Raw genomic sequence first — 27,522 nt, forward strand, 5'->3', positions numbered from 1 at the left:
TGGTTTGGACCACTGGTTCTCAAGGTATGAACTGAAGAACTCTGGGGACTTCTGAGACACTTTTAGGTTTTTAAGGCCAGTGCTATTTTCCTAACACCAAAACTATTTGGTATTTTCAATTTCATTGTCTCACAAGTGTACAGTGTACCGTGGAGTTTTCCAGAGGCTACATGATATGATAGATGTGATATTGCAACAGATTGAATTCAGAAGCAGATCCAGATGTCTTCTGTTAAACCAGGAATGCGAGGTTTGCAGGTTGTAAAGATGACACACAATTCCCTATTGGGGGTGGCGGGGGGCTTGGTAAAGCTTTTTGTGTGTGTGTAAGTTACTTTATATGTGATGGATTTATTTTCAGTGAAATAATTAAAATGTTTTGATTTTTAATATGGTAAATATTGTCATAACCCACATAGTGAAACTTTTTGGGGTTGTCAATATTTAAGAACGTGAAGGAGTCCTGAGGCCAAAATGTTTGAGACCCTGTAGTTCAGACAAATCAGGTTTACCAGTCAAGAGCTGGGCATCAAATCAGGGCCTCTTTAGCAAGGCAGCAGCAAGAGGAATGGATGTTAGGCGGGGACGCAGCAGTGTCCACTGTGCTCACATTCCTTGTACCTATGGTTTTCAACCTGAGCCTGCATCAGAGTCACTGGAAAACTTCAACCACAGTAGAGCTAAAACTCAGACTGCTGGGTGCCACGCACCATTGTCTGATTCAGCAGGCCTGGGGTGAGGACCAAGGATGCGCGAAATTTAGGATTTCCCAGGTGAATCTGATGCTACTGGCAGGGAACTAGTGCTGTTTGGGGAGTGTTTTCACAGCTTTTACCCAGGTGCTCTTGAAGCCATCTTACACATTCAGAATGTGAGGGCTGCATGGTGATGAATAGAGGCGATGATTGTCACACACTGAGTTTTTTTTAAAGCAGATACTGCCCGTTTAAAAATTGGACTTAAGCTGTTAACAGGCATTGGGACTGTGAAAACGGTAACAGTATTACCTAGTCTTCAAGAACTCACGACTTAGGGGAAGAGAACAGCGCTGCAAGTGTAGCGAGAGGCACAGAAAGGGGTGGCTGTGTTCCACTGCGCGAAGCCTCCTGTAAAGTTCTGGGAGGATTACAAGACACCTGGTCACCGCCCCTAGCACCCGCTGGGCCTCGGGATGAGCACCGGAAAAACGCGGGCCCGGAGTCACGTGGGCGCCTCCGCGGAGCCCCGCCCCGCCGGCCGCCGGAAGTGGCGCGCGCGCCTGCTCAGTGCGCTCGGGCTGGGCGGTCTGAGCAGGCCTCTCGCTCCCTCCGGGCCGCCGTACTGCTCGCCCCGGCTGGCTGGGGAGGCATGGAGCCGGCGGGCGGCGGCGGCGATAGCCGCGGCCTCCCCTCCGCAGACCCACGGAGCACCTTCGTGTTGAGTAACTTAGCGGAGGTGGTGGAGCGTGTCCTCACCTTCCTGCCCGCCAAGGCGTTGTTGCGGGTGGCCGGGTGAGGGGAGAGGAGGCGGGAAGCTGACGTCGGGACTTGCAGCGGCCTTGCCGGGGCTGGCGGGGTGGGCGGATACCGTCGGGACCCAGGCTGCCCTGGCCGGCCACCCATGCTCTTGGGCGACGCCCCCATCCGCTAGGTACCCCTGCCGGGGTGCTGCCGGGGACTTCTCCCGGGGGAGCCAGGTTCCCCCCTAAGGTTTCCCCGCCCCCGGCTCTCCCTCCGAACCAGCGCCCTACACCTCCCCCGCCGGGGACTTTGGATCCCGCAGGAATCTCCTGCTGTTGCCCGAATGCGTAGTCGGGGGCGGGAGTCTGTGAGCCGCGGGAGAGAGAAGTGAAGGTCGGTTCACAGCCCTTTGTGCGTTCGCGTCCGCAGCGTGTGCCGCTTATGGAGGGAGTGTGTGCGCAGAGTGTTGCGGACCCATCGGAGTGTGACCTGGATCTCCGCGGGCTCGGCGGATGCTGGCCACCTGGAGGAGCATTGCTTGGTTCGAGTGGTAGCAGAAGAGCTTGAGGCAAGTAAGAAGGGTTGTCGTGCACAGCCCTTTGCACGGTTGGTGGATCGGTTGTTGAGAACTAAATACTTTTTAAATAGCAATTTTGTATATGGCCTTTTTTTTTTTTTTGTAATTTAGGGAAGTTTTTCTCGTGACGCGTAAAAGATTCTGTAAACATCAGTTTTAATGACTATATTGTATGGACTTGCCGTCACTTATTTGACAGTTCTTCAGATACTGGGCATTTTATGTAGCCAGATTTTCAGTATTATGGTAATGCTGTTTAATTCAGTTTAGATTATGTTGCTTTTGTTTGTTGGTGTTTCTTTACTCTGATCTGAAACAGTTTCTCAGGCTTTCCCCAGTTCACAACTTTGACACATATGTAAATTACAGGGTAGTTATTTTGTACTGCATCTGATGTTTCTTAGATTCAGACTATGTATCTTTGGCAGGAGTATCACAAATGATGCTGTGCTCTTCTTGTTGCCTCCTGTCAGGTGGCATATGATCGCCCTTTGTCCCATTACAGGTGCTACTACCTTTGATTATTTGGTTAAGGTGGTATCTGCCAGGTGTCATGACTGTAAAGTTACTCTTTTCAACTGCAATTAATAAGTATCTTGTGGGGACATACTTTGAAACTATGTAATTATCCTGTTTGTTTATCATTTACTTATAATGTCTACATGGACTCTTACTCTCTTACTTTACTCAATGGGATATAATCTGTTACTGTTAGTATTTATTTTGGTTCCTAAATTGTCCCCAGTTTGGCTAGTGCGAGCTCCTTCAGCTGGCTTCAGTGTCTTTTAGAGATGATTTCATCATCTTCGAGCACTTCCTTGCTTTCTGACACCGGATGTTCTAAGCCCATGTTGTGTTTTGTCTGCTTCAGTTCTGAATCATCTATTTCTACAAGGAGCCCTGAGTCTTTTAGTGCAGAATAGTATTTAGAAGCTAGGATCGGACAACTCATTGGTGTTGAAGGGTTTGCTGTTTCAGAGCTCAGTCAGTGGACAGAGCCGTGGAGTATATGTGTGTGCCTGTACAAGCATGTGTGTGTGTATACATCTCTGTATACATATACACATTTACAGCTATATTCATATGTACATGGAAGTTCATTCATGAGTTCAGATAGGTACATCAGTTCTAATCCAACACAGGATTCTTTCCAGTTTTCTCTCAGCTCATATTTGTACCTTGCTTTTGTACAGTAAGAAGCCTGGCTCTCACCATTCTTAATATATTTGAATGGTAGGTGAATGCCCCATAAGTGGCCAGTCTTCTGTCTCCCCCTTCCTCATGTAGATTTTCTCCTTACCCTATTCGGGTCTGGGACTCAGATCCAGAGTGGCCAGTATCCAAAGTCAGGTTTACAGAAAACTGCAGGCAAAAAAGGAAGAGTAGAAAAGAAATAAGCCCCAGAATGCTAGCAGAATTTTCCTTTGGGGGTAGAATTATGTGTGTCTCTTACGTTTATAAAAACTTTTCTGTTTTTTTTTCTCCAGATCTTTACTGCTGCAAGTATTATTTTTACATAGCTTTAACAGTTTATATGTTGTAATGGCTGTTCGAGCTGGACAGACTTGGGTGTGAACCCAGCTTTGGCACATAGTGGCTGTGTGACTTTGAAAGCGTTACCTAAATTCTCTGAGCCTCAGGTTCTTGCTCTGTAAAGTGAAAAGAAGATAATACCCTGTATAACGCTCTTACCAGGTTGTTGTAAGGATTAAGTAATGAAAGGATAACACATAACACATTCCTTACAGCACCGGGAATGGCATACTTTCAATAATCAAAATTATTATTCTTTATTATTGTCATTATTAAATTTCATCTACTGATTCCCTTAAAGAAGCTTATACATTGTAGCAAACTCCAGTGTGGTGACACAAAAACATGGAAACTGTCCAAATCGTTCATGCTGTTTTCTTTATGTTTGCCAAATTATCTACTGACAGGATTCTTTTATAACCATAAAGAAAGTTGATTTAGCTTTTTTACTAGAAATATTTTAAAATCCACTGAAATTTTTATAAAACATCTTGCCATTTACAACTTCTTTAAATAACGGAGTGAAGTTCCAGTTGTCTTACATTGTGCTTTGAGAACATTTCGTATTGAGGGTTGTCGTTGTTACTGCTTCTAGTGAGACTTAGGAAGGAAAATTCACAATTGCTCCTCAGTGCGTGCCACCAAAGAGAGAGTCTTAAAATCTCAGGGCTAGACTTCCAGACTTTAAGAATAGGGAACCCAAGGCCTCAGCACTTCCGAGGGTTCTTCTGCTGGTTTATGGCAGAGTCAGCATTAGCACCAAAATCTCTTAAATCCTCTCTCCTAAAGGACTCTGTCTCCTCTCTACACCAGGCATCACAAACTCAAATGACTCCAGAGTTAGGCAGGTAACTCAGGTGGGTCGGGTGATTCAGTGTGACCCCATGAAGAGTGATAGGGCCGCACAGCCCAGGTAGTGCTTGCCTCTCTGCCTGGCCTTAGTCAAGGGAAGTGTGGTTTACGTGTTGCCAGAATGTCTACTTTTCAGAAGAAATCCACATTTTACTTCAGTGTTTTGTGGGAATTTTAAATGTTGGCAACCAAAATACATTTGTGTGTATGTGTGTGTGCGTGCTCGTGTCTGGTTTGTTTTATTCGAATTACTTGAAAATTACTTATTTTAAAATTTAACCGTAATTGACTTACACCACTGTTAGTTCCAAATGTGCAACACAGTGACTCGCTGTTTCTGGACGTTACAGAATGAGCCCTGGGATAAGTCTGGTTACCACCTGCCACCTACAGAGCTGTTACAGTGTTGTTGATTACATTCCCCATGCTGTGCATTTCATCCCTGGGGCTCATTTATTTGTGACAGAGAGGTTGTACCTCTTCATTCCCTTCACCAGTTCACTCATCCCTCCACTCCCCTCACCAATGATAGCCATCTGTTTTTTTTTTCTGTATCTGTGACTCTCTGTTTTGTTACATTTCATCATTTGTTTTTTAGATTCCACATATAAGTGGAATCATAAGGTATTTGCTTTTCTCTGTCTGTCTTATTTCATTTAGTTTAATACCCTCTAGGTCCATCCATGTTGTTGCAAGTGGCAAGATTTCATTCTTTTTTATAGCTGAGTAATATTCCATTGTATATGTATACCACATCTTTTTTATCTATTCGTCTATTCATGGGCACTTAAGTTGCTTCTCTATCTTGGCTATTTAAATAATGCTGCATTGCACATAGGGATGGATATATCTTTCTGAATTAGTGTTTTTGTTTTCTTTGGAAAAATACCTAGAGGTAGAATAGCTGGATCATATGTTAGTTCTATTTTTAGTTTTTTGAGAAACATTCATACTGTTTTATTCAGGAGAAGTTACTTTTCTCCGCATCCTTGCCAACACTTAGTATTTCTTGTCTCTGATAACAGCCATTCTGACTAGTGTGAGGTGATATTTCATCGTGGTTTTGATTTGCATTTCTCTGATGACTGTAGTGGTGTTGAGTGTCTTTTCTTGTGTCTGCTGCCTGTCTGTAAGTTTTCTTTGGAAGCTATTCAGGTCCTCTGTCCATTTTTAAATTGGGTTGTTAGTTTTGTTGGTGTTGAGTTTTGTGAGTTCTTTGTAGATGTTGGATATTAACCCTCATATCAGATACATATTATTTGCAGATATTTTCTCTCGTTTAGTAAGCTGCCTTTTGGTTTTGTTGCTAGTTTCCTTTGTTGTGCAAAAGCTTTTTAATTTGATCTAGTCCCATTTGTTTATTTTTTCTTTTGTTTCTCTTGCCTGAGGAGACATACGCAAAAAAATACTGTGAAGACCCATGTCAAAGAGTACTGCCTGTATTTTCTTCTAGGAATTTTATGGGTTTAGGTATTAAATTTAAGTCTTTGATGCGTTTTGAGTACATTTATGTGTACAGTGTGAGGATGTAGTCCAGTCTGGTTCTTTTGTTTGTAGTCTTCAGTTTTCCCAGCACCATTTATTGAAGAGTGTCTTGTCTCCTTTGTCATAGATTAATTGACCATAAGTGCCTGGGTTTATTTCTGGATTTTCTGTCCTGTTTCATTGACTTAATGTGCCAGTACCATGCTGTTTTGATTACTGTAGCTTTATAGCATAGTTTGAAATCATGGCACATGATACCTCCAGCCTTGCTCTTCTTTCTCAAGATTGTTTTTGTGTGATCAAATTCTGATTTTCTTTTTTTTTTTCTTTGCAGAATGTTCATATCTTACCACGGACAGTTCTTTACATGGCTGATTCAGAAACTTTCATTAGTCTGGAAGAGTGTCGTGGCCATAAGAGAGGTGACTATCACAGGAAAAAGTCTGGGATTTTTGTTTGTTTGTTTCCTTATGTATCTCTGTTTGAAAATGGTGTTCTCATCCTTAAAGTTACCAACTTTCTGAGGTGCTGGATCAGTTTCCTGCAGAATGCATGAATATATTTGCACTTTGAGGAGTCTTTTTGCTTCAGAGATTGATTTCTAAACTTTTTGGTGCAATTGAAACAAATTCTCTCGGAAGGTGTTTTTCTTATTTTGAAATACTTTAATCTCCAGGCACTTTTTTTTGTTTTTTTAACTATTGAAGTAGGATGTTTGTCTTTGCCTCTTCAAGCCTTTTATTGTGTTGGATGACCGTTTACCAAAGTGATATGGATACTGTGCATTCTTCTTGGCTTGCTAAGCAAAGAAGCAGACTAAGTGTTCCAAGATGGGCACATTGAAGCCCAGAGCAAGATAGTGGATTATCATTGTCTGATTTGAATCTAGGTGACTGTAGTGGGAAAGTCATTAGGCTTCCTTGTTAAGTGTTCTGGTATAAAATGACTTAAACTCCATGTAATATTTGCTTTTTTCCCCCTTCCCCTTATCAAATTTGACCTTAAATGGATGACATTGAATAATTTTCTTCTGTATCGTTAACAGCAAGGAAAAGAACTACTATGGAAACAGCATTTGCCCTTGAGAAGCTATTCCCAAAACAATGCCAAGTCCTTGGAATTGTGACCCCAGGAATTGTAGGTGAGAGAAAAATACCAGCTTGACATCTTACGTTGCATTAATGTGGGTCTTACAGATTGGTGAATTATTTGTAGCTTAAAGCACATTTATAATTTTGGCCATCCAGAGTCTCACTAAGAGACTTTTGATTAGAATTTAAGTCTTGTACAGTGAAGTTCAGAGAATTTCAAGTGTCTGCAGATAAGTAAGGGTAAATACATGGTTGACGGGACAGTCTCATCTCCTGCTGTTGCCTCCCACCCCGTGTACTGTTTTGTCAGCCCCATCACCCCACGTTTCTCACTGGATTAAAAAAGTGACAGCAGTGACTGCTTTTCTGTTAACTTTTGAATTTTTACCATTACTAACAAATGCTTCTATAGAAACACAGCTTTCATTTGTTAAACCCAGCTGCTGTGGCCTCCTCAAAGCATGACCAGGTTTCTCCTTTTTAAAATTTCAGCTAGGGGTTAGGGGTAGAGACAGAGGGCAGACCTGCGTGACTCCTGCCTCCGTGACCCCGTAGTGAGGGGTGGGAATTCCATCTGAAGCCTGCCTTTGTGCTCAGCGCATCCTGAAGCAGTTTTGATGTTGTGTGTCTTTCTCCCTAAGTTCTCTTGCAGTCTTGGTATCGGGAGTGAGTGCCAGTCCAGCTCCCTTCAGTCAGGACTTGTCCTCTTAGGTTTTCTTGGACCCACTCCGCACCCTTCTTACTGTTTCTGCTCCCCTACAGCTGAGTGACTTCTGAGTCCGTTTCTCGCACGTTACAGCAAAACTTCTGCCAAGACAGTTGATTGGATTCCTTTTTCTTACACCATAGTTAGTGACTGTTTCTAAAACAGCCACTGGCTACTTCTTTCTTCTTTAGGTTGGAAAAATTTTTAGTTTTAGAAAATGTATTCATTTTTACATATGCAGAGATCATTTTCTTTCTTAATTGAGATAAACTTCACTTCCATTTACAGTGAAATGCACAGTCTTAAGTGTACAGTTTAATGTGCACGGTTACAGTTTTGACAGATTTATATCCTGGTGTAACTGACACGCTAGTCAAGATCTAGAATATTTCCAGCACCCCAGGAAGTCCCCTCACGCCCTCGTCCTGCAGTTCCCTACCTGCTGTGGGAAACCCCAGTTCCAGTTTTGGCGACCGTGGATTAGATTGGCCTGTCGTTGAATATCTTATAGATGGAATCTTATGGTATATACGCTGTCTTGGTTCTTTCACTCAACATAAGTATTTTTAACAAGAAGATATTTTTGAGATTCACTTAAACTATTTTGCTTATCAGTAATTCATTAGAAAAAAATTCTGGTTTTCTGTGACCTAACAAATTAATTTTTGTGTACAGTATAAGTTAGTGGTTCAAGGTTAAATTTTTTTTTCATATTTTTATCCAGTTATTCCATCACCGTTTGTTAAAAGGCTTTTTTTCTGTATTAAGTTGTCTCAGCACCTTTTTCAAAAATAATTGACTGTATGTTTGTGGGTCTGTTAGTGGATGAAGTCCTGTCCTGCTGATTTGTGTGTCCTTAAGCCGACGCCGTAGTACTGTGGGTCTTGGTGTCCTGCTCCGGCTGTCTGCGTCCTGTGCATTTCCACATATATTTTAGAATCATCCTATCAATTTCTGTGAAAAGCCTACTGGGATTTAATTTAGATTGTCTGGAGGCCTGCTGCAGACATTTAAAAAAACTGCCTTTATGTTTTGGTATTTTTTTGTGGGAGAAAGGGGCCTCATAATAAACTCTGAAATTTTGTTTTCATGTTTTTAATTTAGATTTTATTACATGGGATTTGATTTGATTCTGAACTTTTTGTCTTTGGATTTTTTTTTTTCCATTTTGTTCTGGCTTTGGTTTCTAAAAGAATTAAAACTTTTTAAAAGAGGGTATTGCTTTATTATACTAGTAATAGTCATTTGTTGTTTACAAAAAAGAAAGAAAAATTAGAAAATAAGCAAAATAAAGGGAAACAATTAAGCAATTTTGTTTTAAGTAGTTAACCAGTCTGTTAGTGTTATGATCCATAGCATTCCAGACTTTCAGTATAGTATTATACGTAGATAAACGTCTGTTTGTGTGTGTGTATGTAAGGACATTAATCTGTATATGTAAAATATATAATTTTCAGTGAACTTGTGATCTATTTTTGTATCCATCTGCTAGGGCTGCCATAACAAAATACCACAGACTGGATGGATTAAACAACAGAAATTTATTTCCCCACATTACTAGAGTCTGGAAATCTGGGTCCACAGTGTTGGCAAGTTTGCTTTCCCCTGAGGCTCCTTTCTTTGGCTTGGAGACAGGTGCCTTGCCGTCTCACTAGGTCCTCAGTGGCCTTTTCTCTGTGTGCCTGCATCTCTGGTGTCTCTTCCTCTTCTTAGAAGAACAGCAGTCTTAATTGGATTAGGGTCTCACCCTTATGACCTCATTTAACCTTAATTGCCTCTTTATTTAAAGGCCTTATCTCCAAATACAGTTATTCACACACATAAACATACACACCGACATGTATACTTTATATGATTGTCACATATTTTTATGATAAATGTTTTCGAGTGGAATTGCTATGAAGATATATTTACTACACCCCAGCTTTTTATTCAGAAAAACTTCAAACCTATTAAAGAAGTTGAAAGAACAATAGAATAGTACAATAAACACCCATTTACCCTTCATCTAGCTTCACCAGTTTAAAAAATTTTGCAACATTTGCTTTTTCTGTCTTTGTTAATAAAAATATTTTTTTGAACCATTTGAAGGAAAACTGTAGCCATCATGACACCATACCTGTAAAAATTTCAAAGCTGGGAAGCTTTTACTCAGATAGTGGCCTGTTAGCTTATTGATTATCTGAGTGACCTGAGCTCTAGCTATCTCGGTGGGGCTGGGTCATTTACACTGTTACCAGGTGAAACTTCTGTTTTTGTTGAATCTGTTCATGAAACTGTTGAACTTTTTTCCTAGTGACGCCAATGGGATCAAGTAGCAATCGACCTCAGGAAATAGAAATTGGAGAATCTGGCTTTGCTCTGTTATTCCCTCAAATTGAAGGAATAAAAATACAACCCTTTCATTTTATTAAGGATCCAAAGAAATTAACACTAGAAAGGCATCAACTCACTGAAGTAGGTAAGTTACTGTTATTTACCATTAATTGACTGATTTGTGTTTGTTCCTCTGAGAGTCTGAACTAAGTACACGTTACTGGAGATGTGGATAATTCAAACTAGTGATTACCAGAGGCTTGTGCAGTGCTTTTTTTGGTAGAATTGATTTATTTTTAAAAACGATTTTACTTACATTAAAGCCTGAGAGAACCAAAGATGAAGAATTTTCCATAAATATTCTGTTGATAATCAACTTACTTGTATTTTATTCTGAATTTTGAAGGACTCTTTCCTCTTTGGATATTTTCTTATTTTGCTCTATTTTTGTTTTTTGAAACTGAAAAGTATAAGGTTTTATCTCTTTTACACTAGTAATAAGCATTTATTGTAAAAAAAAAAAAATTTAGAAGATACAGGTTAGTTCTGTGTTGACTAATTAGAAAGATGGGCATAAGTCTAATGAACTTGCTGACAAGTTTTAGGAATCGTGCAAGTTAAGGCAGAGTCCGTCCCAGCAAAGGTTTGCTGGGACGCGTCAGACAGGAGGCATGGTTGGCGTAGGCACATCATGCATGAGAGGTGATTCTGAGGGGGAGAGGGCTGGCTTAGTTTCTAAGCTCTGATGAGAAAGCTTCGTTCCCTGCAGTAAGCAACAAACTAATTGTTCAGGCAGGGTTGAGGCCTTCTGTCTGCATCTGCAGATGAACTGATCGGAGTTAACTCATTATAAAATCACTGCTGACACAAAAAGACTCAGTGGTGATCTCTGGTCTATGCGTGGATCAGTCAGCCTGTAGGAAGAAAGTCCGTTACTTGAAATGGCTCCGAACTCAGTGGGAATGAAAAATTGTGTAGCAGCAAAGGGAAATTTTGTGATTGTTGTACTGATCAGGAAAAAGGGCTGTACGCAGTGAGACTGGCTTGTCCACCTACCCCTTACAGTGCCAAATGAGGAAGGAAGTGTTTGGTGGGGATAGGAGGGCGCTCAGAGGGAGGAGGTGCAGGCAGCAGGGACCGGCAGCCGGGGAGGAGCGTGGTCCCGCACAGCCACAGCACGACAGTTGGAGCAGCCAGTCTGGTGTGAGGCCCTAAAGGGGAGCTGTTAAGAATGCAGGCTTGTAGCTGCCCTAGTTCTGCTACTTCCTAGCTTTACAGTTTAGGATGTTTCTTAAGTTTTCTTAGCATCTGTTTCCTTGTCTGTAAGGTGGAAATGACTCACTTATGGAGTTTGTGGGCATTCAGTGAAATGACTTATGTAGAACACTCAGCAAGATTCCGTGCTCAGTGGAAGGCGGGCAGACTGGCTGACGCTGGCATCTGTACCCGAGGCAGGCTTCACAGTGGCTGGCGGGGCCAGCCATCTGCCGTGTGGCCTTGTGGTCTATGAACAAGTAGACTTGCGGGGAGGGCTGATCTGAGCTCGGGAGGGACATTCAGTCAAGGTCTTCGGGTGTCCATTCCGGCCCATTCGGAAGCTGTGTGCCAGAGGGGTCTACACGCACACATCTTGACTGATGGTGGCAGCGACCAATGACTCACACTTACTGAGGCGGTGTGAGCTGGGCTGTGTGGTGCGTGCTGTTTCTTATCTTTACGACAGGACTTACTGTGGCGTGTTGTCGATAGGGAAACGAGACTGATGGGAGCAGAGAGCTAGGACTGAGCACACAGTACATAAAGGAAAGAGCAGAATTAGCCGTGCGTTAAAGCCACCCCGAATCAAGGATGCCAGACCTCCTCTAAGGAAAACTGCAGATGGAGCCATCTATACTGACCCAGGGTTAAGTGTAAAGGCAGAGAGAATTTTAGGAGCCAGTGTGACCATGTGGCCGAGCCAGGGTGACTGATCGTAATGAGACTTGGTGTTGGAAGGCCTGTTGGAGCTGAGAAGTTCAGCCAAGCAGATCTCTTAGAATTGGTCAGGTGTTTAGAAAATGGTGGGTCTGAAACTCAAGGAAGAGTTGAGGCCAGAGACACTGATTTGAGAGCCCCTTGCACATGGCCTGGCAGCCTCTCTGTAAAAGTGTCAGCTGCCAGTGAAGGCTTTAGAGGAAGCCAGTCCAGGGCAACTTAGTTCAGATCTGGAAAAGATTCTAGAAAGGATTCTGGCTGCAAATTTAGCACAAGGAAGGAAGGAAGAAGAGACATGGTGGGTACTCACAAGAGGATGGCTGTGTTCAGTGGGTTCATGATATAGAAATTATACATTAATTTCAACTTATTAGAAGATCCCATAGGGCTAGAAAAATTAACTGGATTCAGGCTGTCTCAGTGACATTTGACATTCCGGGAAGGGTGTGGCGGATACATAAGTGGTTACAGCCCTAGTGGGAAGGTGGGTGTGCTGTTAGAGAGGCGTGGATAGACCCGCAGGGAGGGAGAGTAAGGAGGCCTCGTGGAGCAAGAAGCGTTTACACGTTTGAACGATGGGAAGCAAATGGGAGAGAAGGTGAGTGACAGGACAGATGGAAGGATCAGCAGAAACTCAGGTCAGAGCTGGGTAGTCAGCACGTGCAGGGGAATGCTAAACAGTTCAGTTCTGCAAGCAGACGGTGTGCGGAGGGGATCACGGGAACAAATGGTGGGGTACAGTGAGGCCAGGCTGCAGAGTGTGGTCAAGCGGGACAGCTGCTGCTCAGAGATGTGCTTTGGCGCCAGTGAACGTGACCCTCCCTAGGAGGAGGGCTGGAAGCAGTTAGGAGCCCCTCCCTGCAAGAGTCTAGACAAGAAGTAAGACCGGGGTGTGAACGGGAGGGAACTGACTGGAGAAAATTAGCAAATGATAGATATGAAACAAAAGGAAGACTGGACTTGGAGGTTTTGAGCCTAGGAGCGCGGGATGCTGGGTGCAGAGAAGTGGGGAACGCTGGGCCAGGAGGAGCAGGGTCGGGGAGGAGGTTGGGGAAAGTCGGACCTCATTAGAGAAGACTGTTTGGCCTTTGAGTGCTTTTGCCAAAGGTGTGGCCACACCTCCTCTGTGCTGTCTTTTGTCCAGATGTGACTGGTGCCCCTCGGATGCCCCTCTGCCCTCCAGCACCCTGGGGAATTGTAACTGAGGTCCTCACGGGTAGCGCTGCTTGAAGCTAGAAGCGTGGTTTTGTCAGCTTATAAGACCCAAAATCTTGAGCGGAGGAAGCCATGCATTTTATGATAAAAGTGTTACAGGGTTTGTTGTAGACCTCGTTTTAGACCTTTAGAGCAGCGCTAAGCATGGGAATCCGAAACGGGAGAAGTGGCACCGTGCGTGTTCTGCACCAAGAAGCGTCCTTCTGCGCTGTTTGCTGTCAGCAGTTTTGGCTCATTCCACGGCATCGTCTTCATCCTGGTCGTGGCTGTCTGGAAATTGAGGCTTTGCCTAGATGGAGATGATAATCTCTATTCTTCCCCATGGTGTTTTCTGTATTTCTGGATTTGGACCACTGTCTCTCATGTGCTCAGGGAGATGGAGGCCTCTGAAGCAGGCCTGGACAGAGTGGTTGGAGGCTGGAATGGGGGTCCCAGCCTGTGCTCCTGACCCAGGCACCCGAGGGCTCTTCCCCGTGCTGTGTGACAGTGGAAGCCCCTCAGGGGTCGTCTCTCTGGAGAGGCTGGGATGCAGGTTGTAGGTGTTGCCAGCCACACTCTGTCCGTTGAGTATGTTTATTCAACTCTGCAAAAGCAGTTACAGGCAGTACATTAAAATAGGCTGTGTTCCATTACAGCTTTATTTACAAAAGCCTGGGGGGGTTTCCGGACGTGGCCCCTGGGCTGTGGTTTGCCTTCCCCTGCGTGTAGGCCGGGCTGCGCTCACTGGCAGGTGCTGTGTGGAGGCCGCCGTGAGCAAATGAAACAGGCGGTGCCTCTGAAGGCAGGCCCTCGCTGTGCTACACTGTTCTTCTCCACCTGGTGTGTAGGGGTCATAACCAGTACCGGCGTCCGTAGCACACGCAGTTTTATACACGCACACTCTTTCTGGTATATTCTTTTTGAAGAACTTATCAAAATGGTGCATTTTTTAAATGAGGCATAGGTTGTTCTAAGGTCTATGTGATATCCCGTGTTAAAAATAATCTCTGGAATGAAAAATACATGTACATGTATGCATGGGCCAGCCCTGAATTTTTAAGGAGTAAAGGCAAAAATCCCTCAGTTCCATAAGTTCCATAAAAGCCAGTGTTTGTTCATTCAAAGCCTGTTCACATGCACATCACAGGTGGGTCGCTGGACGTGCAGGGCTCTGGAGATGCTTGTTGGAGACTCGCTGTCCTGCCTCCTGGAGCCTCCAGCCCAGTGGGGCAGTGACTTTGAATGCAGTACCGCAGGTGGAAGTGTCACCAAGTAGAAACACAGAGGGGCTGGAGAACATGACCGTGGATTTGATCTACGTTGGGTGTGGGAAAGTGACATTTGGACAGAGCCCTGAGTACCAGTGGACCAGAGTGGGGAGAGGGCCCTCAGCTGTGGACTTGAGGAGTACTGTCCCTTCTTTCCAGGTAACTGACAGAAATGGAGCGAGGGAGCCAAGAGATCAAAGGACAGGAACTGGGAAGGGCCTGGCCGCTCCCCTTCAGGATTTGCAGGAGAGAATGCTGAGAGCCAGGAGGGCGGGACGTGATGTGGGAAGGAGCTGGGAGGTGAGCTGGGCCAGGTCTGCCTGGTAGGACACACTGAGGACTTTCACACATTTAAGGGCAGCGGGAAGCCCGGAGTGACTGAACCCAGGAGTGACACAGACAGGTCTTTTGAGGATGCCACTGAGTGGTGGTGCACCATTTGGTGGGGCACGAGAGGAAGTGGGAGGAATGGGGCTGTCGTGGGGAGGGCAGGAGGCAGTGGCAGGCGGAGCTGCGGAGACATGAGTGGACCCGAGAAGACACCTCGTGGTGGAATTGACAGGAGGAGGTGACGGATTAAAATGCTGGGGGCTGAGAAGGAGGAAGAGGCAGTGCTGTCCCCCAGGTCTCTGGCCAGTGCAGGTCGCAGCACCTTCTCCTGGGCAAGGAGCAGACGAGGGATGCAGGGGGAGGAATCGGGTTATCAGTTCTGGGCTGGGCAGGGTGAATTTGAGATGGGGACATTGATGAGACAGTCGAATGTATGGGTCTGGACCAAAGACACAAATTTAGGCATCATCAGGTAACTGCTGGCCATCGAGGAAGAAGGAATGAGCTCAGTGATTGGAGGCGCAGGGAGGAGGCTCGGCAGGTGGTGTTGCTTGTCCAGGGGCCACGCTGATGTGACACCAGCACTTCCCCCTTGTGCTTATGTTGAAGACTTCAGATGCCTCAGTAAGGAGGTTCTTCCACAGTTTCCTAACTTTTATTTTCTAAATAAAATCTCACATGGGCAACAACATAAAAATAAAGCAGATAGAGCAGAGCTGCCTCCCCTCTCCAGGCACTGGCAGACCCTGTGCCTGGCAAAGCACAGTCTGTCCCGGAGGGAGCAGCTCGCCCTGAAGATGGTCTGCACTTCTTCCTTAAAGGCTTCAAGTTATCCAGTTCAGTGGCTCTAGCATCAAGTTGTGTGTGGTGGCCCGTGATGCGTTCTGCAGACCCAGCTGCTGGAGACGGCAGCCTCGGGACTGCTGACTGCTCGTAAGATGAGCTTGAGCTTAAGAGCCAGGGTTTCTTTCCTCCGTGCAGGATGCTTGAGGGTGGGTACCTAGTGTATCAGACACCTGCCCCCCACCTCTGATTTCTGGCTTTCCCTTTTACAGATTCGTCCTTTGACATTCTCCCGGGCAAAGCTCAAACCCGTGACAGTGCCCCAGCGGGTACAGTGATTTTTTGGGTTTTAGGTTTGTTTGAAGAGATTGACATTAGAAAAGATCTGCTGATTTTTACATTTTAGGGTCATGAGAGGAGGTCCTGAAGAATCCTCATGCGTTTTGCTCTTGGAGAGGATTCCTGTTTCCCTGTCCTGGGTCACTTTTCTGGGATTAGCAACCCTTATTTGTAAAATTAGACTAGACTGTTGATCCCGCAGGCCTCTTCCTACTCTGAAAATTCATTCTAAAAAAAGACATTCTCAAAATTTGTTGGGCTGGTCTGTGTGAAGAATGGTTTGGGGTATGTGGTGTCATGAAAGTACTGGCTTTGTATACTGATACCCTTCTTATTCTTCAAAGCAGTCATTTGCTGTGTAGAGAATTAGAAATGGACCAGAGGCAGTTTCCCTGGGTAAGTCATTATTTGGTGTTAGGAACTGGTTGTTCACCTCCATCCCAGTGTCCTTAAATGAGCCTTATTTCTGGTAACCTTTATCTTACATTTGTGAAGATGGAAGTCATGCAGCTGAGTGAGTGGAAACTTGAGTGTGGGTTGGATGTTGCTGGCATATTTCAAGTTGATCAGGTTTATAAACAAGGAGCCAGAGGCTCGGCCCAAAGCCTGGGAGCTCGTGGGGAGCATGGGGACAGCCCGTCTCCTGGTGGACTGTGCTGCCCTCTAGTGGTGGCTGCTTTTCATGCATATGCTGCAGAATCGAGTATTTTCCTGCTTCGTAATGAGTTTCCAAGGGATACTCCACCTTCACTCCCACCCCCTTTCCTGGAAAATGTGGATAAGGCCTGTGTTTTAATAGTGTATTAGCATCCTGAGACTGCTGTAACAAATCACCACAGACTTCAGTGGCTTAAAGCAACATTTATTCTGTCACAGTACGGAAGGCCAGGCATCAGGATTCGGGTTGTTGGAGCTGCCTGCCCTCTGGAGGCTCGAGGGGTGAATCTCTTGTCTCTTCCACCTTCTGCTGGCCACTGACACTCCTTATGGTTGCGTCATTCCAGTTTCCACTTCTGTGGTTACGTTGCCTCTTCTGTCTCTGTAGTTCTCTTTAAGGATATGATCTCATCTCAAAACCCTTAGTTACATCCTCAAAGACTCTTTCCAAATTAGGTCACATTCTTCGGTTCCAGGGATTTGGTGTGGGTATATCTTTTTGGGGCCCACATGCAACCCACTACAGGTGGTTAGTGCCTTTTGTCTCCACTTTCTCCGTGGGTAAATGGGATGATCAAATTCCCAGTGTCTCTAACTCTGTCTTTTGTAAACCAGTGTTCCCTTTCATTCCAGGTGGTGGCCTCTGTGGGGATGGCTTGCACCAAGGTCCACCAAGGGGGCTGCCCAGTTATGTCGTTGCTTCCTTATTTGTGTTGAGTGTTGATTGTGTTATTTTCAAATAGCCATTTACTTGTTTTAATGGCAAAAGTTAATTATAGCAAAGATTTTGAGTGATGTTAAAAGTTTGCACACAAAAAATAGGAAGACAACAGCTTAAGCACTAAATTGCACTTAACAAGGAGGGTTAAGACGTTACCAGTAACATTTCATTTTGTAAATGTAGAAAATAATTTTGATAAAACAAAATTAAGAATTCCTTTTTAAGGCTGTCTTTAATTATTGCTCTTCGTTTCTCTGCAGGTCTCTTAGATAACCCCGAGCTTCGTGTAATCCTTGTATTTGGCTATAATTGCTGTAAAGTAGGAGCCAGTAATTATCTGCAGCGAGTAGTCAGCACTTTCAGTGACATGAACGTCATCTTGGCTGGAGGTCAGGTGGACAACCTGGCATCGCTGACCTCTGAAAAGTATGTCTGATGTGCTTCTGATTTCTTCTGTGCATGATGGGAAATGTTCTCAGGTTTTTATTACTTTGGGTGTTTTTATAAAAACATGTGTAAAGAATTGCTATTAGTTTATTCCATTTTGCGGTAGACATAGGTTGAGTGGCTTACACAACATAATTCTGCCAACCTTTGAAGAATGAAATTTATCTATGTTATCTTCTAAAAATTTATTCTTAGCTGGACTTGTACTTGAAATTGACTTTGAGTGTTATCTACTGGCATCTTCCTCGACAGCTCTGTGCTCTGTGACTGCACTGTGTCACTCCCTCTGGTTCTGTTTTCCTCTAAAGGAGGTGCGTGATTAAACAGCAAACCTTTACGGTAGAACTTCTCAGCACCTTTAATGAATGCGTGTTCGGTGCTTTGGAAATCTTTTAGAGAGGGCTGCTGTTACCTCTGGCAGTTCTCAAATCTGGCCACAAAACCTTTTTTTCCATGGAGCATGTTACCTCGCAAGCCTACTGGTATTACTTGGCACACATTTTTGGAAATACTGTACTAGATCTTTTGAAGGGCTTTTTCAAGCTCAAAAATTGCACATTTTTTATTTTATTACTAAGGCCTTCGCTTTCAAAGATTAAAAAAATTTTTTGCTCTTCTACCTTGGGGACTATTACTACCTTTCCATTTCAAATGAAAGTATGCAGTTGAGTTTGAGCTCATTGTACCCACCTAAGTGGACAGAAATATCAGCTGTTTGCAAAAGCAAGAAAATGAGACCCCTCCCCCCGCAAATGTTTCCTGCAAACACTAGTATTGGCTTCTCACTGGGTTTGTGGTTGGTATTTGAATCCTGGATGGCGACACGCAGCGCCAGCCTGTTAGCCCGTCTGCACGTGCTCTGCTCTTTATGCCCGTGTGGGAAGTACACCCTTAGAAATCATCGGCTCGCACTTGACACACTAACTGGAGTGTGGTCTTCACCTGTGTCGGTGAGTAAGAGAAGCCGCTGATTCAGTCCATTTTAATGGTGTCCAGATATGCCCCACCCCCTGCAAAAAAAAAAAAAGCTGAATAATTCTTGGAGGTGAGAGGCTGGCGGCACACGTTGCATTTGTACACTAGTGAGGACACGGAGTCGGGGTAGAGGAGCAGCAGGACTGTCAGGAGGTGGCTCTGCCCCTCAGAAGGTGGGCGTGCCGCTAGTTAGCCGTAGTCACTTAGTGCTTAAGCTTTTTGAGTCTTAGTCTCTCGTTAACCCAGTGAACCTTGCCCATTTCACAGACTCAGATGTTGGTAAACAAGATAGAAATGTACTGACTTGGTTTTCCCCCAATGGGTGTTCACTGTGTTATGTTTTATAACTTTATTTGGATATTTTGGATTTTCTACTTCGTATTTTTTAATAAGCACAAAATATTTCATTAAAAAAAATACCAGGCAAATACAAAGAAAAAGAAGATGTATGTTTTTACCTTTAGATGAGGCTAAATTCTAGGCTCAAAGCAATGAACAAGACACAGAAATGTGATCTATTTCTTTATGGACCAAACAGCATAAATCTAAACTGTCTGGAATTTTGGGTCAGTAAAATTACCCTCCATGATTAAATATTTAGTCTACCTCTTTTAGAATTAGACAGCTGAAGTCGCGGTGAAAAAGATACCAAAGACATAAATAATACCGGAGGCTTTCACAGGTGTCACTGTATTTATGAACAAACTGTAAGATTCCTTTTCAAGGAAGTGAGGGAGGGAGGGATACTCTGTACCCTCCAAACTCAGGTTGGGTTTTAGAAATCTTTGTGGAGACGCATTTGCCCCTTTGTATCTGTGCCTGAAGAAGGAGTTGCTTGCTTCTCCACAGATCTACCTTTTGCGTCCTTTTAACGTGTTAACCTCAGCAGTGTAATGTTGAACCCTTACTGTGTCCTCAGACGAACTGTACGCTGAGGCAGCAGCTCCCAGCCAGCCAGCCAGGAGGACTTTCCTTCTGTGCTCTAAAACTTTAATTTTGTTTCACTGTGCTATATTGCCACTTTTCTAATTTAACTTTCCAGGAACCCTCTGGACATCGACGCCACTGGTGTGGTTGGACTGTCATTCAGCGGACAGCGCATCCAGAGCGCCACGGTGCTTCTCAACGAGGACGTCAACGACCAGAAGACAGCCGAGGCCGCGATGCAGCGCCTCAAGGCCGCCAGCATCCCCGAGCGGAACACCCTGGGCTTCATGTTTGCGTGCGTCGGCAGGGGCTCCCAGTACTACAGAGCCAAGGGGAACGTGGAGGCTGACGCGTTCAGGAAGTTCTTTCCGAGTGTTCCTTTATTTGGTTTCTTTGGAAATGGAGAAATTGGATGTGACCGCATAGTCACCGGGAACTTTATACTGAAGAAATGTAATGAGGTAAAGGACAACGACCTGTTCCACAGCTACACGACCATCGTGGCGCTGATTCATCTCGGGGCGGCCAAGTGAAGCCCCTGCAGAGTGGTGCTCACGTCAGTGTGCGACTCGTGGGTTCTGCCTTTTTCAGAGAACAGACATTTGGGGTATGTGTATTTCAAACAGGAAAAACTTCGTATGTATCTGTTTTGTAGTTTTGACACTCTAAAGATTACTTGGTAGTTTTTAATATATTAGATGAAGGACAACTTCGTACGTAACGTGATGCAGACCGAGCGTTGAGAGCTTTCGCAGCAGGCACGAGGGACCCGATGGCGGCCACGTCGCGCCAGGTCCCAGAGCGGCTGTGGCGCGACTTCAGCCTCCTGCGTGGGGAGAGGGGCAGGATTCAGCCACAGGAGGGCGAGGGGAGACCTGCCGGCGCCATCTCCGCACTGGTAGGTGGTCTCTCAGCAGAACCGTGGAGACAGGTTTCTCCCTTAATACAGGAGAAAGATGCACAGGTGGCTTAAGGAGTCTTTCTCTGCTTTACAATTGTTTTTCTTCAGAAGCTGTGATAGTTATTACTGGCTTTTTGCTTATTTGATAAAAATTAAAGGACTTTTGTTTTAGTACTCAAAAGTTGCTTAGCCAAGTAAATTGCCAAGACTAATCAGTATTTTATTACTTCATAAGGAAAAAATTTTTCCTCAAGAGAAATTACAAGAGAAAGTCCTTTTCTGCACGTACTATATAGCTAATTGGCAGACCAGACAATTACATCACCTTATTTTGGTTCTATACCAATAAAACACACCTCGGAAATCCATTCACGTAGTTTTGTACTTCACTGCTTCTGATGAGTGAGTGAAGGAAGTAAACTAATCCTTTAAAAAAGAAAACCCAGAATAATGGCATTTGGCAGCTGGTAAGTCCTGGCATATTTCCAGAGGAATGATGTTCAAGTTTAAATTTCTAATTGTGTGAATACTGACATGAAATGTGTGCAGAGAACACCAGTTTTCCCCCAGTGCCCGTTCTTTACTCTTCACGTAGTTAGAAGACCTTTGGTTTTCAGCTAGGCACGTGCCTGCATTTCCTAGCCCCCTCTGCAAGGCTGGCTGTTCTGGCCTGTGAAGTGCGGTGTCCTTAAGAACGGTGTGACTGGTTTTTTTGCCATCGTTCGATCCTGTTGCTGAGACGTGGGTTCGCTAGCGAGCTGCCTTAGCGCCCACAGGAGAGGCGCCGCTCCGCTGCGGAAGGGGCCACGCAGACGGCTCCCGGCGGCTGTGGGGTGTGGTTGACGTGCTGCTGTGACGGGTTTGGACTGCCCATCTGTCTCCACAGTGTCTTACAGGATAAAAATGAACAGCGGTCTTGCCTGCGCCGCTTGTTTCAGGTCTTTGTTACAGGATGTGCGTATTGGCATGTTCTGGCTGATACAGTTTGATACAGTGTGTGGCACTGTTGCCATGGTCAGTGGTTCTAAGGAGAGAGTAGAAAGCTTGCAAGGTAAGTGAAATCAAGTATATTAACATCCCTGCTTTTCTAGTTTTAGTCACTTTTTCAAAAATCAATTTTCAAAAGATTCTTCTCTTGCTATTTATATATACAATAAAAATACATAAATGTTTAATTTATGGTTATCCTCGATCTTAGTTCCTAAAGTCCAAGGTTTGATTATCATAGAACTTTTAATGTGAATATGAATATTTAGTGACTTCTGTTTGTCTGTGATTTGACATTGGTACCCATTGTCAAGTAGACAGTACTTCAGAGTTTGAGTCCTTGGACAGGCTTACATCACACACAAGGGAGATTCTTTGTCCCTGATGTTAACCAGAATTGGCTGAATAGTAGAGGAAAAAGGATTTTAAAACTGAAAATATGAACAAAATGAGCTAAGGATTGAATGGACTTTTTTTTTTCAAATTAATACTCATAAAATGCTCTGTTACTCCTCAAAGGAGAATCTGCTGCCGGGTCATTTCACACAATATTTGAGGTTAACGTAAGGGTCCTTTTTATAGCTCAGACTTTGGAGCTTGTTGTGAACAATAAATGCATTTGACCACGAGGTTGTAGCCTTGGTGCAGAATGCAAAGGGAATACGCTGGCCCGACAGAAAGAGTAGTTTGATGAGAACAAGCTACTGGCCCTGCCTCTCAGAGGCCTTGACATTGCATGGAAAGGGAATAGTGATTTAACCAAAGTTAAAATAATCTGTTACAATTTTGAAAGGCTTGTCTTAAAAGCAAGCATTAGAGGGAAAGTTACTGTTTCAGCTGAAAGCATACTAAATTCCTAAAAACGGTAACCATTGTCATTTGTGAAACTGGAAAGATGATCATGTGCAAGTTTACGTGAGCACAAAAAGAAGCAGTGATGCAGCCTGGTGTCTTCGCACTGAACTGCCTTCTGTCAAGTGATAAGACTGACAGGATAGTTCATCTACTCGAGATATTTAAAAAATACCTATTTCTTTTACATGCTTTTAAAGCAGAATCTTTCTGCAGCTGCAGTTTGCCTTGTTAGAGGCTGCTTCAAAGAATAATTCCTTGAAAAGCCAAGTAGCAATCTAAAGAAGAAAGAAGTTTGGGATTAAGACCTTGAAAGAGACATCCGACACACTGATGTAATTCATCCCCTGTGACCTAGACTCGTGAAGGGGTCCAGCTGGCCACTCACGCCTACAGCTCTCACAACTTAAACCTGAATCGCTGGTCAATATACCAGCTTTTCAACCCACTCAGACAGACCAGAAAGCAGAGGTTTTGCCACTGATTTACACTGCAAATTTAACACAATGAACACTCAAAGAATGTAAAATAGACTTTTACAAACCTGAGAATTTTCTATGCACTCTGCAGAAATTTGAGAAAAAATAAATCTACTTTTGTCATTTTGTGCCCCACACAGTGTAACCCATAAATTAGCAACACCATAAACTCAGTTTTAATGGAAACAGAAGACTAAATCCTCTTGATTTGAAATTGAGATTTTTAGATGACTGACTCAATTTTTCACTTGTAGAAACTGGGTATGAATCTGCTTAATGAAAATCCTAAAGTAATGAAACATAGTAAGAATTAGTAACATTCTTGTTAAATGAACAAAGTTAATATCTATCTATACTTTGTAAAGAATGTTACCAGAACGTTATTTTAACATTGGTCCTATGTCGAGAAAAATAGATACTCACAAGACATGTTATTTTTGTTTTCTTTCTTTCATTTCTGCCCTATGTCACACTGGAGACAGGTTACAAGAATATATGCTACTATTGAGTAGAAAAATCGGTGGAAACCAGTAAAGTTCTTGTATGTTTTAGTACTAAGAGTGTATGGAACATTTCATAAACAGTTTTTATCAATATAACTATTCTCTAGTGACTGTCATCACAGCCAGCAAAAGGGGCAAGATGGATAATTACAAGAAATCGGGAAGACTACGTGTTGATTAATTTTAAACATAAATGATCAGAATGAGGAAGATTTTTGAGGCTGTTTTCTTAACATTTATACAATATTCCCAAGTCTTACCAAAATTCAGCCACCACATGTGCATCGCTGGCACACTCTGTTCAAGGCCTTGTTTTGATACTAGAGTTACAGACAGAAGTAAACATAATTGACCTGAGTGACACCAGCAAAATGGTGAACTCTGAGCTTTTGTTCCCCCACAGAAACACTGGGGAGAGGAAAAAAGGCAGCAAGTATATGAACCGACTTTGTTGGAGTTCTGGAAAGTAGTTGGAGGTTTACAGCAACCAAGGCAGTGCCCAGTGAAGAAAAACTATCCTCAAAACGGTAGGAAAATTTGTGATTTTTTTTTTTAACCCCTCCTTGTCCCCCATGCAGTGGTGGTCTTATTCTTAAAATGGCAGGAGCCTGGTTCCCAGTTCCCTTCCTCAACCCCAAGGAGGCAGAACAGACTTTGCACATTATTGTCTGTCTGTTCTGCTCTGGGGGATAACGTGCAGGGCCGGCTCAAAGTGCTCATCTCCGTTCTGCGTAACTTGGAAGTCAGGCAGCAAGGGTGTGCACTGCCTGTAAAACCTGCAAGGTAACTATAGGCCTATAGGCACCCGGAGCAGGAGGCCGTGCAGGGCCCAGGCAGGAAGCCGGGCTGAGGTTTCTGAGAAACTGGACTTCGGAAAGCAGCTGTACACCAAGGCAGACAGAGCATGCCGCGTGCGTGCAGTCAGCACAGACGCTCAAAGGAGAGCTGGGACCTTGGGATTTCTTGGTCTGATGCCTAGGACAAGAGCAAGCCCGGCTGGGGTCCACAGGAGTGCCCTGGCATCAGCTAAACTGCAGAGACGAGGAGGCCTGACGCTCAAGGAAATCTGCCAGAACAGTGGAACATGAGATGCGAGCGACAGACTTCAGTGATCACACGGGACAAGGAATAATCTATAAAACTGGAGAAGCCTCAAAAACAAGTGAACGAAGCCTCCAGCAATGAGAACAGCAGCAGCCGGTAGACACTGGGGGGAGAAGAGCCTTATGTCCAGAATCACCACGTTGTAAAAGTGAAACCAAATTTCCACAACAAGATCGCAAGGCATACAAAGCAGGGAGATGAGACCTATTCAAAAGAACGCACACTGGCCTGGAGGAAGCCCCTACATTGAACTTAGTAGAAAAAGCCTTTAAATATGTTCAGAGAACTAAAGGAAATGGAGAACTAAAGAACTAAAGGCAGATGATGAATAAAATGAGAACACAAATGAAGAGGAGCTATAGGAAGGAACCAGACGCTCTGCAGCAGACGGCACTGCAGTAGCATCTTCACCGTGAGGTTCAGCAGCAGCCCTGAGGGGGCAAGAGAGCTCAGCAAAGGGAGCAGCACCAAAGTCAGCTGCCTTTCTTTACGCTAGTAGTGAGCAATCTGAAAACGAGATTAAGGCAATTCCCTTTACAATACTACCCAAAACAGTAACATACGTAGGAATTAACTCACTGAAGAAGGTGAAAGACGGGTACTCTGGGAACTACAAACCACTGCCGAGGAAACTAAAGATGAAACCAGTAAATGGAGAGACACCTCCGGGGAAAGAACGGACTGGAAGCTTTAATGCTGATGTGATGTCAGTACTACCCAAAATGACCTACAGACTCAGTGTCATCCATTCAGAATCTCAATGACGTTTTTTACAGAAACAGAAAAATACCTCCTAAAATGGAATGTCTAGGATACCCAAATATACAAGACAATCTTGAACGGATCCCATTTTCTGATTTCAAAATGTACTGAAAAGCTACAGTAGTCAAAGTAGTGCAGTACTGACACAGACAGACAGACGTATAGACCAGTGGAATAGAACAAAGAATCCAGAAACTCTCATATATAATGTCAAGTGACTCTGGGGAAGTGTACAAGACCATTTAACGGGAAATGGACCACCTTTTCAACAAATGGTGTTGAGAAAACTGGATATCCACGTGCTAAAGAACAAAGTTGGACTCACCTAACACCATATATAAAAATTAACTCATTTGGATCAAAGACCCAAGTGTAAGACTTAAAACTACCACTCTCAGAAGAAAACAGAGACAGTTTCAGGACATTGGATTTGGCAGTGATTTCTTGGATACGACACCAAAGTCATAGTCATCAAAAGGAAAAACAAACTGGACTTCATCAAAAATTAAAAGTATTTATGCATCAAAGGACACTATCATCAGAGTGAAAAAGGCAGTCCACAGAGTGGGAGAAAAATTTTTGCAAATCGTGTATCTGAGAGAGGGATTAACATCCTTAATGTATAAAGAACTCCTAAAATTCAACAACAACAAAAGACTACCCAATTCAAAACTGGACAGAGGTCTTGAACAGACAGGTATCCAAAGAAGATACAGATGGCCAACAAGCACACGGAAGGACGTTCAACCTCACTAATGACTACAGAAATGCAAATCAAAACCACAGTGAGATACCACTTCATACCCATTAGGATTATTAAAAAAAATAGTATTGACAAGGATGTGGAGAAATTGGAACTTTTGTACGTTGATGGAGGGAATATAAAGTGGTACAGCTGCTGTAGAAAACAGTATGGTAGTTCCACAAAAAATTAAACATCAGTATTTGATCCAGCTTTTCCACTTCTGGGTATTTATACAAAAGAACTGAAAACAAGGGCTTGAATAGATATTTAGACATCAGTGTTTATAGCAGCATCATTCACAGTAGCCAAAAGGTGGAATCAACTCATGTTCATCAGCAGATGGTCAGATAGGCAAAATGTGGTATGTACATGCAAGGAAATACTACTCAGTCATAAAAGGAGTGAAATTCTGATTCTTATATACTGTTGATGAACCCCTGAAGACATGCTGCATGAAATAAGCCAGACAAAAAAACAAATTCATGATTCTACTTATATGAAGTATTTAGAATATTCAAGTACTTGAGAGAAAGTAAAATGGCAGCTACCAGGACCTGAGGGGAGGAGGGGCTGGGGGAGTTACTGTTTAATGGGTACAGTGTCCAGTCTGGGATTACGAAGAAGTTCTGGAGATGGATGGTGGTGATGGCTGCACTGATGTGAATGGACTTAGTGCCATGGAACTGTACACTTAAAAATGGTAAATCTTATGTATATTTTTATATTAAAAAAAGTTTTAAACCACTAAAAAAATCATATAGCTTATTAAAAAAAAAGTTATCAAGCCATAAGACATTAGAGGAATCTTAATTTGTATGTGGCTAATTGAAGGAAGCCAGCCGGAAAAGGTTATGTACTATGTGATTCCAGCTATGTGACGTTCTATAAAAAGCAAAACTGCAGAGACAGTTAAGCGATCAGTGGTTACCACTAGATTGGGATGGCTGAGTAGGTGGAGCACAGGAGATTTTTAAAGTGGTGAAATTATTCACTGTGATACTGTAGTGGTGGACACATAACATGCATTTGTCAAAATCCATAAAACTATAACAAAAAGAGGAGCCTTAATGTAACTAGAATTTTGTTAATGTGTCAGTGTTGTTTCACTTACGTGAACAAATGTAGCGCACTAGTACATTTTACACAGATGTTTAATGGGGAAACTGTGCAAGAGGGTAGCATATAACTCTTTACAGTCTCAATCTTTCTATAAATCTAAAACTTTTCTAAAAATAAAGTCTGTTAATTAAAAAAAGATTTTGTGAGGGTTTTTCATTTTGTATACTGCAGTGGCTCAAGCTTACAGGTAATTGTTAAATAAGTGAATGATGGGTGAATGAATGAATCACTGGTGCTAGTGACAGAGTCAGTTCACGGTGTGCCCACACAGGGCTGGAATGTGGGAAAAGTCATCGTGTACCAACTGAGGGATTAATAGCCAGGATACACATAAAGAACTAAAATGCAACAACAACAACAAAAGACAACGCAATTCAAAATGAGCAAAGGACTTGGATAAATAGGTCCAAAAATATACAGATGGCCAGTAAACAGGAAAAGATGTCCAACATCACT

At 43.5% G+C, this 27,522-nt stretch overlaps 2 protein-coding genes across 19 annotated transcripts in view; one reads left to right on the plus strand and one right to left on the minus strand.

The window, feature by feature from the left end:
* The first annotated feature begins 1,259 nt into the window (after positions 1–1,259).
* On the plus strand, positions 1,260–27,202 carry FBXO22 (F-box protein 22). Of its 6 annotated transcripts, none has more exons than XR_012502760.1 (8): positions 1,260–1,490; positions 1,869–2,007; positions 6,221–6,308; positions 6,932–7,027; positions 9,980–10,144; positions 17,526–17,691; positions 19,730–20,221; positions 23,316–27,202. XR_012502760.1 is itself a non-coding variant. In XM_010955208.3 (7 exons), exons 1-7 carry the CDS (start codon positions 1,348–1,350, stop codon positions 20,145–20,147), a joined length of 1,215 nt encoding a protein of 404 aa, XP_010953510.3. In that variant the 5' UTR covers positions 1,261–1,347; the 3' UTR covers positions 20,148–21,690. The 6 variants fall into 6 exon arrangements, 2 of the variants coding, with proteins under 2 accessions (XP_010953510.3, XP_074210346.1); XR_012502761.1 differs by having other exon boundaries at positions 23,740–27,202; XR_012502758.1 differs by having other exon boundaries at positions 1,261–1,490; positions 19,730–20,512.
* Positions 16,729–27,522, minus strand: part of NRG4 (neuregulin 4) — a 68,576-nt gene continuing 57,782 nt past the window's right edge. For all 13 annotated transcript variants that reach the window (XR_012502763.1, XR_012502762.1, XM_074354256.1 and 10 more), the window contains one exon: positions 16,729–21,539. The gene's annotated coding sequence lies outside the window, so the exon portion shown is untranslated. The remainder of the gene's footprint in view (positions 21,540–27,522) is intronic.

Source organism: Camelus bactrianus, chromosome 27 (assembly GCF_048773025.1).
Source record: "Camelus bactrianus isolate YW-2024 breed Bactrian camel chromosome 27, ASM4877302v1, whole genome shotgun sequence".
NCBI classification, from domain to species: domain Eukaryota; kingdom Metazoa; phylum Chordata; class Mammalia; order Artiodactyla; family Camelidae; genus Camelus; species Camelus bactrianus.